Source organism: Panthera leo, chromosome A1 (genome assembly GCF_018350215.1).
Source record: "Panthera leo isolate Ple1 chromosome A1, P.leo_Ple1_pat1.1, whole genome shotgun sequence".
Classification (NCBI taxonomy): Eukaryota; Metazoa; Chordata; class Mammalia; order Carnivora; family Felidae; genus Panthera; species Panthera leo.
Window position 1 is genome coordinate 81819365 of NC_056679.1, and position 13253 is coordinate 81832617.

Here is a 13253-nt window from a genome sequence, read left to right on the forward strand (position 1 = left end):
GGCCCTGGCCCTGCCGGTGGTGGGCTCCAGGGAGAAGTCTCCAGAGCCTGGGGTGCACCAGGCCCACCCAGCGATGAGAAAACTGGCTGCCTGATTTTCCTCCTGAGCACCCCACCAGGATGTGGGGACTCGGGCTCAGGCTGGGTGTGGGCATGATCGCTGGCCCGGCAGGGACAGGTGGACACCAGGTGGTCAGGGCCCTCTGGACTGTGGGCACGCACCCCCAATCTTCTCTGTGCACCTACACACGCACATGCGCAAATACAGTCACGGCACAAACCCAGCTGGCCTTTCTCTTCCACAAGCACGCGTACACACGTGTACACATACACTGCCCACCTCTTCTCCACGTGAGCACACACCCGGCCTTTCTTCCTCTGTGTGCAATCACACATGCACACAGCTGGCCTCTATCAAAACGTCCACACACCTCCGCCTCTCTCCTCCAAGGGCATGCACGCCTGCACGTGCACACTCCAACCCCCCTCTCCACGTAAACGCCTGTGCGCACAAAATCTACCCTCCTTCCGCCTGCATGAACACACACCCACAAATACACTCATGTGCACGTGCACACACCTGGCCTCCTCTCTCCCTGGCGTATACCCGTGGACCCTCTCTCTCCTCCACCCCTGCACACACCTGGCCCCTCTCCAAGTCTGTGCGCACACTGGCGTGTGCACACTCCCGGCCCTTCCCTAGGTGTGCGCCCACCTCCGACCCCTCTCTGAGCGTGCACGCACACCGGCACGTACACCGGCACGTACACTCCGCCGACTCTTCTCCCAGTGTGCGCGCACACCGGCACGTGCACACCTCCGGCTCCGATCCAGGTGTGCGCACACCTCCATCCCCTCTCCAAGAGCGCGCGCACCGCGGCGTCTCCGCGCCAGGCTCTGCGTCTCCGTCCCCGCCCGGCGCGCACGCGCACACTCACCCGCACCCGCCCGCGCTGAGCCCATCCCCCTCGGAGCGCGCGCGGGCCGCACCGGCGGGAGGAGGAGGAGGAGGAGGGCGGCGAAGGCGCGAAAAGGCGCGCAGGCGCGCTGCGGGAGCCGGCCCGCCGCCCACGTCACGTCGCCGCGCCGCGCACGTCACGCCGCCCGACGCCCGCTCGCAGGGTGAGCCCCGCGCGCCGGCGCCTCGCAGGGCAGGGACCCCGGGGCCGAGCGCGCCGCCGGGACCCCGCCCGTGCCCGCGCGCCGGAGCGAGCCAGGTGCGGCGGGCCGGGGTCCCGCGGGGGGCGCAGGCGCGCGGGGCGCCCGCCCCGGTCCTGCCGCCGTCCCGCCGCGTGTGCGCGCCGGCTCCGCGGCTCCCGCGCCTTGGGCCCCGGGCGCCCCGCTCCCGCGCCGCCGTCGGGGACTCCGGGGTGGCCCGGCGGGGTCGCGGTCGGGTCGGGGGTCGGGGTCCCGGGCGGGGCCTGCGGGCGGGCGTCCCGCGGAGCAGCGGCGCGAGCGCCCGGCGGGGTCGGGGGCCAGGGTCGGCCCGAGCGCGGGGTCGGGGCCCCCGCGGGCGCGGCGCGGGGTGGGGGCGGTGCTGACCCGACTGCCGGTTCCGGCGCGGGAGGCGCGCGCGCGCGCGGCGGCGGCGGCTGCGGCGGCGGCCGGGTGACAGGCCCGCTGGGCCGGAAGACCACCTGTCACGGTGGCGGGGGGTGCGGGGGGGACCGGGGGTGGCAGGGTCTTTGTGTGGGCCGGGCGGGGTGTAGGGGGGGCTGTATTTGCTCTCGGGCGGCGCCGGCGGGCAGCTGCCCCCAGGGTGGGCTGCGGGTCTGGAAAGCAGGGCTCCTGCCACCCGGAGGGTCCCTTGGGGGTGGCGGTTCCGGGGGGCCAGGCGTGAATGATTTATTCACTTGGTTTTCGGTTCTTACTCATTTCTTGGTTTGTGTTCCTTCTTACCAGGAAAATTAGTCTTCTCTGGAGGGTGAACGTTTATAGCATCGACTTCACGGATCTGGTAACATGGCAAAAGATGTAAGTATATCTGCTTCGTGCTACAGACACGTTTCCCTGGCACCACGTCCTTCGTACTTTCCCCACCTGGTTCGGCGCCATGACGCACAAGCTGCGGTGCAGTTTCTGTTCAGACCTTGGAGCAGGTGAAACGGGTTCAAGGTGGAAGGATGTACGGAACCCGGTGGGCTCTGTGGACGTGCGTGTCTCGCTTCTGCGGCGCCTGAGTGACACCACGGACTTTCTTAGTCTTTGCAGGCAGCGTGAATTCTAGTTCCATTGCTATGTAGAATGACACCCTTAGGTGAGGTCAGGTGCCCAGACTGGGGCTGGCCATGTGTGCAGTGACCCTGAGCACCTGTTCTGTGTGGGGTGTAGGCAGTTAATTCACCTTTCATCCGTAAAGCGGTAAGCACTTGCTTTGGCCGCCCCTCCCCCCCTTTTTTTTTCTCAGAAAAATGAAATTTGGTGAGTCATGAAAAGTGAAAAATTCTACTTTAGGTTTTTCTGGATTTGTCACAAAACTGTAGAATACACTGAATAATTTTTTGAAACTTTTTCCAAAAAACTGGCTTTTAGGTTCAAAAATAGTGTGTTTTATTGATCCCGTAGCTCTTTGCTGCGCTTTCTTTCGCCCAGGCCTACCTTCCGTGCCTCTGGGGATGTGCTGTCTTGTCAGCATCAGGAGAAGGGGGCTGCGTGTCTCTTACCTGTTGCACAGGTTGCAGGTATGGTCCAGATGAGTTGCGTCTGCCCGGAACATGAGATGTAGAGAAAATGTGTCTCACGTCTGTGGAACCAAATCATAGGTGTAAGCCTTACCTTTAGTTCAGAGGTTTTAACGTTCTCCAGAAAGCCTAAGTGAACATGTGGCTTGCTCTCAGTGACGGTCGGGCACGCACTCATGTTAGGCTCCCACTCTCCAGCGCTGGGGTTAGTCCGGCAGAGAGTGTGTGAATACATACTGCATCCTGTGCGCTGTGGCTGAGGTTCAAGTCATGATCCATACACGACTCAAGGCTGAGGTTATCGCCTCTGGTTACATTTGTTGGTGGCCATGCCCTTTTCTCTGGGAATTATCCCCCAAAGGTGCCCGGCAGTGGTATGTGCTCAGGGGCAGGTGATGTCGGTGTGTCGGAGGGAGCCTGTGCCAGAGTGCGGATTGTGCGTTATGGGAACCACGTTTCTTTATTAACTGAGTGACTCTTTGGAGTTCGTGGTGGCCTCTGGGGATGCAAAGACAGTCAAGGCCACTGCCATCTCCTCTGACGGTCACAGAAGTAGCCTCTGCACCGTCCTTTGTTGCAGCACGAGGGGTGGCGCGGTGGAGGCTTGGGGGCCATGAGCATAGTGGAGCCGTTTGGGCTGACAGGTGGTGTGAGGAGAAGCAGAAATGAAGTGCTTTACCAGTCCCGACAGCTGGGGACGTCAGGTGTGGCTGGAACCAGGTCTCAGCAGGGCTGGTGGACTGGACTGGAATGGGGTCGTGGTCCAGGGAAAGGCATTTAGCCTTTTCTCAGCTGCCTTACGTGGGGTGTGATGTCTAAGTTTGGGCAGGTGACTCTGGCAGCCAGGGGTGGGGAGTAGTGGGCAGTGTCAGCAGTTGGAGCTCAATGTAGGGTCAAAGCCTAAGCACAGGCGGGAGCCCAGCCCCTCGGGTTGGAGAGCGTGGGTTGGGACCCCGGCTTTACAGAGTTCTGGGGTCTCTGGAAGGCTGGAGGGGGCTGGAGTTAGGTCCTAGGGGTCACCGTGAAGGAGAACAAGTTCAGGAGACGGGCGAGGGCTCAGCCAAGCAGACTTGGTGCGGAGGATGAGGGAAGGTGGCATGGCAGCTTCCTCCCTCCAGTGGAGGCCCAGGAGCCCCTGCAGGTTTTGGGGGTGCTGCCCAGGAAATAGGCAGACGGCTTGAGCCTGTTGACTTGGGGTGGTGGGCGTGGGGCCAGCGACAGTGATGGTCGTCCTGACAGGTGAGCCGTGGGCCACGCTGTGGCCTGGATGGGCATCTAGGCACGCAGACTACTGTTGCAGGCTAACCCTGCAACCTGCGTCTCTGGTGGAGGGGCTTGATGCCGGAAAGACTTGTATCTTTTCACTCGTATAGTAGGTGTGTCTCAATTTGGAGTTGACAGGAGCCAGGCCCCCTGGTTTCTGTGTGCCATGTGCCTGCCTCACTTCTTGGCCTGTGGGCACAAGGTGGAAATGCCCGAGTCGAGGGTGGCCTGCTTGTTTTGTTGACGTGTCCATCCTGTCCGTCCTTTGCTATTTGTGGAGTGCCTGTGCCCAGCGGGGAGCACGGTGTGCTGTTCTGCTCTCCTGAAGCTCCTGGTGGTGGGAGATGGCAGACGAGTTGGGGTGCTTGGGGCATGGGTGAAGGGCGGAGTTGGGGGCATGGGGAGGCCTGAGGGCAAGGGGTCCGGAGGGGGACTAAGGACATGGAGGGGACCCAGGGGGATTATGCGGGGGCCCTGGGGACAGGAGGTCTAGAGGCAGGGGTCTAGGGGCAGTGGGGAGGTATGGGAGGCTGGGGCACGGAGGGGCCAGGAGTAGGGCATGGGGGGGGGGGCGCTCTGGGACAGGAGGGCATGGGGAGGGACCTGGGGGCGGGTCACTGGGCTGGGGCATGGGAAGGCAGGGCAGGGGTGACTGGGGGCCGGGGCCCATGAGGAAACAGTGCTGTTTCATGGAGATGGGAGGTCAGGAAGAGCTTGGAGGTGGGTGTGTGGGGCTCCAAGAGCCTGGACCTGGAGCCTAGGTGTTCTGGCACCGACTGCACTTTGTGTCTTCTGTCTCTAGAACAAATAAAGATTTGCATGTGTTTAAAAAGGAAATCAAGACACAACACTGTAATTCCTCTGCTTAAAAAAGCCTTGCGTTTTCTAGCAACATGTGAAAATCAGCCTGATTCCCTGGTAATTAGTAGCTGGCCTTTTATCTTGCAAGCGTGTCTCTTCACCTGGAGGGGTGCATGGCTGAAGTGAGTGGGCTGCAGTTGGGTATCCTTGTGGCAAGGCCCCTTCTCCCTCCCGCGTCCCCAGCTTTACTCTCTGGCCGGGGCAGCGTGTGAGGGTGGAGACCTGCCACTTGTCTCCAAGGAGCCAGCTGGGAAGCAACGACCAAGTGGGCCCGAGGTCTTTGACGTTCATTTATTCTGATTATGTCGGTATGTGCTGGCGATGAAGAATTCAGATAGTAAAAATCCAAAGTCAGTATTTGTACCTGGTGCAGAGGTGAGAAAACTCAGCTGGTGCAGAAGCATGCAGTGAGCTGGGGTCTGGTCACTCCCAGAAGTGGTCACAAGCAACGGTTTTGGGGGCTGCTTCCAGAATTTCGTAGAGTACTGGCCGGTCCTGGGATCTGGGGCGGAAGCTCCCTGGCCATAGAGGCTGGCTGCACAGTGACGGCAGTTCCTCCTGTGGTCCCGACAGCCTTCAAGGCCGACACCTGGCTGTCAGTGCCGACAGAGACTGGCCTCGGGGCCTCCTACCAGCGTTCACGCAAGACCCCCTCACCGCACGCAGGCTGCCTCCTGCTGTCAGCCCTGAAGCTTTGGGACCCTCCTTAGATGTGCATCATGGGCGATGTTTCTGCTCAGAGTCCCAGCTGGGCAGGGCCCACAGTGGCTTGCATTTCAGTTACACCCTGGGACCGTGTGGGTCTCTGCTCACAGCCGTGGGCCTGTCCCTCTATCATAGGGTCTCCTCATTTGGGGAGGAGGGAAATGTAATTGCTGTACTCATTTATGAAACTAGCTATCTGAATTCAATTTTGTGCCAGCCACAGCTCCCGTGAACACAGGTCACGGTTGGGAAAGTTGGCCAGGCTGAGAAGACAGTCATTTTCAGCACCAAGAAAGCCTCCTGAAGGAAATGGCAACTTCAGAGAAGATCCAGAAACTGTAATTGTTTAATACATGCTCATTGTAGGAGAAACTGCCATTGTGTGAAGTCAGGGGAGGACCTCTGCCATGAACACATGCCCGTGTGCGAGCTGCATGTGCGCAGCATGGCCCCGTGGGTGTTTCACAGGCAGAGCATGAGCTCCCCGTGGGCCCCAGACCCTGCAGGTCCGTGAGGAATGGGGAGCCAGCTGGTCGGTCTGTAAGGTCGCGGAGGCGCTTTGTGGGCCACTGTTAGGAGGTGGCTGCAGGTGTGGGAGCGGTGGGGGACCAGTCCTGGGCTGGGGCGGTGTATTGCCAGCTCCTGGTGGGGGAGCTGGTCCGCCTGTGTGCAAGCTGGTGTGAGTCCGCTTTGTGTTCTGTGATAGAAGATTCTCTACAGGTGTTCTGGAGAGCCGCAGAAGGCGTCCCATGTAGGCTTTGGGGGGATGATACCGAGGCCTGGTTCAATACCGCTAGGAGACCAAGAGCTTATCTACAAATACATGTACTGGGTATGGTTTTCAGCCCCAGACCTCGAGGGTAAAATGAGGGCTGGAGACATAAATGTGGTGACGCAGCACCGAGCCGTCTCCCTCGGTGTTGGTTGGAGTGCATTGTGGGACCAGGTGCTAACTCCCAGAGCGCCAGCCTGTCCTGTCCTGGCAGTGACACCCCGGTGGGCATGGGGAGGGGGGTGTAGCCCACACGGGTCCCTGTGGTGGTGTGCTCACTCTTACACGGGCTCTGCGTGGGCCAGAGTGGGGTGGGGAGCAGAAAGCTGCAGCTTGATGAGGAGACGCCCTGGGTGTGTTGCTGTGGAACAGGTGTATGAATGAAGGCGTGCTGTCAAATTCACAAGGGACACGAAAGGGACATCCTTCTCCTAGAGGCAGTTCTGTGCCTTGGGCTTGTCACGAAGCCGCTAGGAAACGGCCCTGGCTTGTAGTGTGGCTTGTGGGTGATGCTTCCCTCACAGAACTGCCTTTCTGGAAAGCTGTGCTCTTGAGAACGTTCTCGTGTGGAGTCAGTGCCAGCTTCCTGTGTGTTGGGCTTTGCAGGGTCTGTTAGGAGGGACAGGGCTTGGGTCAGCCAGGGAGGTGCTTGGTGAGGGCACACAAGTGGGGTGTGGCCGCATCAGGGGTGATGCCCCTTCAGGCACCCACCGGTGGCCCCCAACCACCCCCTAGTACCCCCAGGCATCCCCCCCCAGGGCCCCCAGGCCAACCCCCAGACCCCCTTAGGAGCCCCCAGCCACCTCCAGGCCCCACCCAGCCACCCCCCAGGTGCCCTGTGCCTCAGTGTCCCGTGACTTGGTGTCATGCCCCAGGCAGGTCTTGCCGGGACACTGTGCTCCTTGGGGCCGTGCCTGGAGTAGCAGCTGTGCATGTATGCAGCATGTTGGGCTGTGGTAGGTGGTCAGCTATTGAAACAGGTGAATTGGGAGATGAAAACGGCTACAGACCTAAACATGTCATTGTAAATTCAAACGAACATTTACTCCCCAATCCTTTGCTGTAGGTGCGAGCCTTTTCTCCATGAATGGCCCGCTTGCTTGAGTCGCTTGTCCATGATGCCATGTTCGGGGAGGGGACAAAGGACACAAAGACATCAAGAGATACTGAATGTGGCCTTTCAGAGAGTTTGCAGGTTTTCCAGGGTTTTAATGATGCATGGCAGGGCATAAATGGTGCTTAGGGACCACACAGCAGAGTCCTACTGCACTCTGCCCAGATTTCTGGAGCGTGGAGAGCCCATCCCACTGCGTGGACGCACCCTAGGTCTCCGTCCTCCAGCGCCAGGGCTTTCGGGGCTTTCTGGCCACATCTCCACATTGTGTGGACCCATCATAATGTCCAGGGAGGAGTTCTTGGACGTGCAACTGCGCGGGCACACGCATGAGTGTGTGCAGGCGAGTGTGTGCATGGGTGTGGGCGGGCGTGTGTGGACACAAGCGGGTGGGCATAGGCGGGCACGAATGGACGCGGGCGGGCAGATACATGTGCTGTGTCTTTAAGATGTCAGGTAACTTGTCAGAATGATTGTGCCAGTTTATACTTTTATCGTTATTGTGGGGGGAACTCATTGTAACGACCCCTTTTTGAAATTCAGTTGGATCACAATTTAAAAGCCCACAAAACTTGGTCGATTTGCAGGTAAAATTTTAAATTGTGTTTTTAGCTTGCATTTCTGGATATAGAAGTTGAATCTTTTCCTTTTAGAACATGTTACTTTGTGAGTTGAAAAGCATCTCCTGTGTTCGCTTTCTGTCCTGGTGTTTATTTCCTGTTGACTTGTATCCGCGCTGTATAAATTAACGATGTTCAGCCTTCGTTGGTGATTTCATGGCAGAATGTTAACATTAGGTTTGCTTTTGTCGTTTTAGTAAGGGTTGTGAATATAAAATGATTTCGACATAAACGTGCAGGAAATACACCTTGAATTTGCAGTTTGAATTTTAACGTTAGGTACAGACAGTTCTTAGGTAGTTTAAGCGAGTTTCCTGCATTTGATTGGTGAGTGTGTATATGTTCATCCTCATTCAGTGAGATCACCAGGACTTTCTGAGGCCCAAGTTGAGGTTAGTGGTCAGTACTCTTGTAACTTCCTGGGCACATGACTGTGCAGCGTAAGTATAGCCCACTAGATCTTTTCAGCCTTACACAATGTCTTCCTTCCTCTGCTGGGAAGTGTTAATAACTGGGATTACTTTGAAGGGGTCTTATGTTTCTCTTGTTTTACTTGCTTTTCAGAAAAGTGAGGATTTGAGTGAAAGATATCTTATTCTACCTGTATTGACAGGACCTCAATCCTGGTCTGCAAATTTGCCCCAAGGCTGAGTGTGGGCATCAGTCATGAAGTCATACACGGCCATGGCTTTGATCTGGTGCACTTCGAAATTAAGCCAGCTCGTCTAGAAGGTGTTTATTGTTCCTTCATTAGTATCAGTTCTGAAACATGTTCTTTTTTTAAAATTCAGGTGCCGTGTTAGGAATGATGTGCAGCTTATAAAAGACAGATATTTGCCTTAATGTCATCTGAGAAAGTAGTTCATGAGTTAGGATAGCTATGGGTTATGAGGTGTCTCATCCTTATTTCAGGGTGCCCTTGGTGTGCCCTCCCCCAGCACAAGCACAGCTCCAGCAGAAGGGAAGTCACAAAATTAAACAATGTCATGGGGTTTTGCAACCGCAGAGAGCTTTGAAAGCCTGGCCTGTAGACCTAGGTGCCAGCAGAGCACCTCCCAGCCGGAAGTGGAGGCTCCCGGGGGTGCCTCCCTCCTGTGGATGTGCCCCCTCTTCCCTTGACACATTGGACAGTGGCCCTCATGGAGCTGCATGACCACGTCTCACTCTGGGGGCAGGAGGGCTGAGCATTTGGTGAGTGTGCAGGTCAGTTTCTTGGATCCTGGACACTCTGACCTCTCATGCATCCTGGGTCACTGTGTATGGCTCGCGTGTGGACGGTGGTCCGAGAAATGGTGCTCACTCTGTTTTTGAGCTCTCCTTCCCCTGGGAAGGAAAAGGCTGGTGGTAGGGGATGAGGCTGTCCTGTCTGTCCATCCCTGCGGCTGTGGCCCACCTGGGCCCTTGGAGGTTGTGAAGGACAGTGGTACTTGTTCGAGCTCCTGGCCTCTGTGACTTGGTTTTTGTTAAAAGGAAAGTTGGGTTCTTTCTGAAAGGGAGAAATAATTTTTCCAGAAGAGAAGTCAGATCAGTGTGTTGTTAATTTTTAAATTAGCCAATAAAATAAGGCTACTCTACGAACAGAAAACGTCTCTACCTCTGGCTGTGTTAGTCCTCTGCTTTCCATGGGATGGCGGGTGTGTCCGAGTGCACATGAAGCCACGGGACCATGGGTATTTCCTGGAACCGGTTTCTGTGTCGGGACAGACGCAGCGATTCCGAGTGGATCCGCGCTGTGTGCTCTGAGCCCAGCTCTCCCTCGTGCTTGTGGGGCAGCCTCAGGCAGAGTCTTCTCTGGGGGTTGGGGACTCATCTGCGGAACGAAGGTGACAAGCATACCTTCCTCTCAGGGCAGTGAAGGTGGAAGTGCCAGCCGCATCCTACGTGTGGTCCAGCCTGGCAGCACTGGGTGGGTCCTGAGAACAGGCCAGTGGCTCTGAAGGACTTGGGAGCTCACCGCGGGCCTGGGTCTCTCCTCCGTTCGCACACACACTTCTGTTCTAACCAGAGCTCCGGGGAGAACCCCACTCCTAGTGTGGCTGAGGGGACCAGCTCCTCCTTAGGGCCTGAGCTTGGGAATGAGTTGGGGTGCAGGGGGTCGGCAGGCTCCCAGAGACGGGGTGTCTGGGGGTGCTCCTTTACCGTTGAGCGCCCAGGTTCCCTTGGTGTGTTTTAGCTCCTGACCTTGGTCCCCGTCTCTCTGCTGACGGCTCCCTGCCTCCTCCAGCTTGCCCCGACCACGGTTTGGACAAGTGGAGTGGAAGGTGGGCAGCAGGAATTGGTCCTGGGTGGATGAGTCCCCGACTCCGGGGGCTCCCCCTTCACGGGGCTGAGGCTGGGGCACGGCCGTCCAGAGGGTGGGTGTGCGGGAGTTAAATAGCAGGGACTTTGGTTAAGGAGAAAAGCTCTTGGTGTGGCCATCTGGTTGGGTCAGACTTTGCTATTATACAGAAGGCAGAATCCTGTTCTCCTGGGCAATAACTTACTGATAAATCACATCCCAGCCTGCTATTAGTGTCCCTGTCAGGCCCAGAATGGTCTCCCGCCACCACTCAGCAGGTGTGAAAATGCAGTACGCACCACCCAGAGCTACCTCAGCGTAGACCTGCTGTAGAAACACCAGAAAGCAGGTGGAGGCAAATATTTAAAAATTGTGTTGGAGTCATGTTACATTGTCTTCCAGGCAATCTCGCATTTGTTTGTGTGTGCCCAAGAGTAAATTTGACGTTTCTCTGGCAAAAAGGCAGAGGGTGAAGTGCAGAGTGCAGATACGGAAGAAAGCCGATGTCGTGGTTCCCGCTGCGTCTGTCTAGGAAGGGCTGTGACCGCGGGGAGCGAGGGAGATGATTCAGGGAGAAACCCAGCAGTGGGCTGGGGGTGGTAGTGCCACGATTCTGCACTCAGTTGACATTCCGGTTTGGAGCGGTGGTGGGGTCAGGCAGAGGTGGACGGGGACGCTGATTTCTGCCGGCGTCTCTGGTGGCGCTCACGGGAGCCAGAGAGCGCGGGCATTTCTGCACTGGGAGAGACATCCTGGAGTGCAGGTAACGAGAGCGCGGGAGAGGCCCACCTGGGAGGGGGCGGGGCAGCAAGGACAGCTGTAACTTGTGTGTCACTTGCGGGGTCGTGGCCCCTGACAGAGGAAGCCAAGTTCTCACCTAAATTTCAGATCCTGGTGGCAGTACTGCTCCATCTGCCACACCCACTTGCTCCCCTCCCCCCTACCTGTTGGAAGTTGCAAATTTGACTCCTGCCTCCTGCATCACCCCTCACTGGTGGACTCTCTCTTGAGGATGTGTGTCTCCCGTGGCCGCTCCCTGGAGTGTGCACTCTTGGTGTGAGTGTGCGTTTCTTCCGCAGGTGTGCTCTCTGCTCTCCAGCTGCCACTGCCCTGCCTGTGGCTCAGGGCCAGCGCTCAGTGACCCTCTGTGACCTTGTGTCCTGTTCTGTCCAGTCTGTGGATGTGGACCTCTTCTCCATTCGCTCCTGCTGCCGTCTTGGTTTCTCTTCTGTGGTTGCCCCTCAGGGTCCTGACCTCAGACGTGCGGCCTAGCCTGTTCCTTACCTATCCCTTGTCATGTCTAGATCTCATTGTCCTGCGGTTCTGTGTCCTTTGTTCAGAAAATAACAGCAGCCTTATGCATATCCACTTATAGAACACAGTCTTTCGTTAAGAATTCAAATGTCAGGGGTGTGTGGCTGGCTCAGTCACTTGATTGTCTGACTCCTGATTTTGGCTCAGGTCACGATCTCACAGATCATGAGTTTGAGCCTCACATCGGGCTCTGCACTGACAGTGTGGAGCCTGCTTGGGATTCTGTCTGTCTGTCTCTCTCTCTGCTCTTCCCTTGCTCTCTCTCAAAAAATAAATAAACTAAAAAAAAAAATTCAAATGTTAGAAAGCTGACAGTTGTTGAAAATCATAGTCCAGGTGATTCTCTGGTCCAAATCTGGTGATTTTGGAGTTGACTCTCTAGGTACCTGTGTTTGAACGTGCACATCTGTCACACAGCTTTACGTAAAAGGACTCCCACACTGTTCTCCGCTCTTTTACTCCACAACTTGGCCCTAAACAAACTGGTAACTGTAAACATAGATCATTACAAAGACACTTTTTTTTTTTGAGAGAGGAAGGAGGGAGAGGGAGGGAGAGGGAGGGAGGGAGAGGGAGGATACACTTGCCTCACGAGTTGGGGAGGAGCAGAGGGGAGAGAGAATCTTAAGCAGACTCCACGCTCGGCGTGGAGGCCCAATCCCACGACCCTGGGATCACGACCTGAGTCGAAATCAAGAGTTGGATGCTTAATGGACTGAGCGTCCAGGTGTTCCTCTGAAGACACTTTGGTGGGACATTTGAGACGAATGCAAGCGTAGGCAGAGAGGATGTGGTGGTGACGCCTTGAACCCTGTCACTGTCCTGAGTGATGGCTGGCTGGCTGGCTGTGCACACTTGTCCGCCCGCTGGGTGGTTGTGAAGCTGGTTACAGACATGTTGTCCTGTCATTCACTATTCTAGTATTATCTCTGAAAGATGAGAACTCTCTAAAAGTGCCCCAAATAGCGAATAATCGTTTGTTAGTATCGTCAGAGAGCTAGTAGCTGGAATTCGGAAGGTTTGTGTCAGTGTAGAGCTGGTGGGTTGGATGTGCCCTTGTTTATGTAGGCCTGCTGATGGGCTTTTAGGTTGTTTCCGGAACCTGCCTTCACAGCAGAACTGCGACTACTACGCTGGCTGGTGGGCCCTCACAGCAGTGCCACGGTGTGGGTGATGTTGCGGCTCGGCAGCACCCTCCCTGCTGGAAGCGCTGGTGCCCTGGTGTCGGCCCGTAGGTCAGGTGGAGGCAGAGGCACCATCCGAAGCCCTGTTCTTCCACTGCCAGACCCAGCGTTCCTTCTTAGGTTGTTTCTACCTGGTTCTCTTGTCTGCGTGGCTACTTGGAACTGGTTTTTATGTGACGAACCGTAGCTCTACCTGAGACACGTTTGTGTAACATGCCACCTCCGATGGCTTTGTGGTGTCACTGTGGTGCCCTCTCTGGCGGGTGGGTAAGGCGGGAAAGTGCCCCACTTGGTGTCATCACGGGCTGCCCAAAACAGTGGCCTGGGACCGTGGTTTTGTTACCCACGGCTTCCGTGGCTTGCGAGTTTGGCTGCAGCTGTGCTGGCTCGCAGCCCAGGACCTGAGAGTGTCACACACCAACACGTACCCTCAGGTCCCTGTGGCAGGACCATGTCCACTAA

General features: G+C 56.9%; 1 protein-coding gene across 6 annotated transcripts in view; it reads left to right on the plus strand.

Annotated features, from left to right (window-relative positions):
• The first annotated feature begins 1096 nt into the window (after window positions 1–1096).
• The window catches only part of TFDP1 (transcription factor Dp-1), a 40492-nt gene continuing 28335 nt past the window's right edge, over window positions 1097–13253 (plus strand). The window contains exons 1-2 of one of the 6 annotated variants that reach the window (XM_042930798.1): window positions 1097–1121; window positions 1902–1973. In XM_042930798.1, the coding sequence (XP_042786732.1) occupies window positions 1962–1973 (12 nt within the window). In that variant the 5' untranslated portion in view covers window positions 1097–1121; window positions 1902–1961. The other 5 variants (XM_042930789.1, XM_042930808.1, XM_042930817.1 and 2 more) reach the window with 5 other exon arrangements.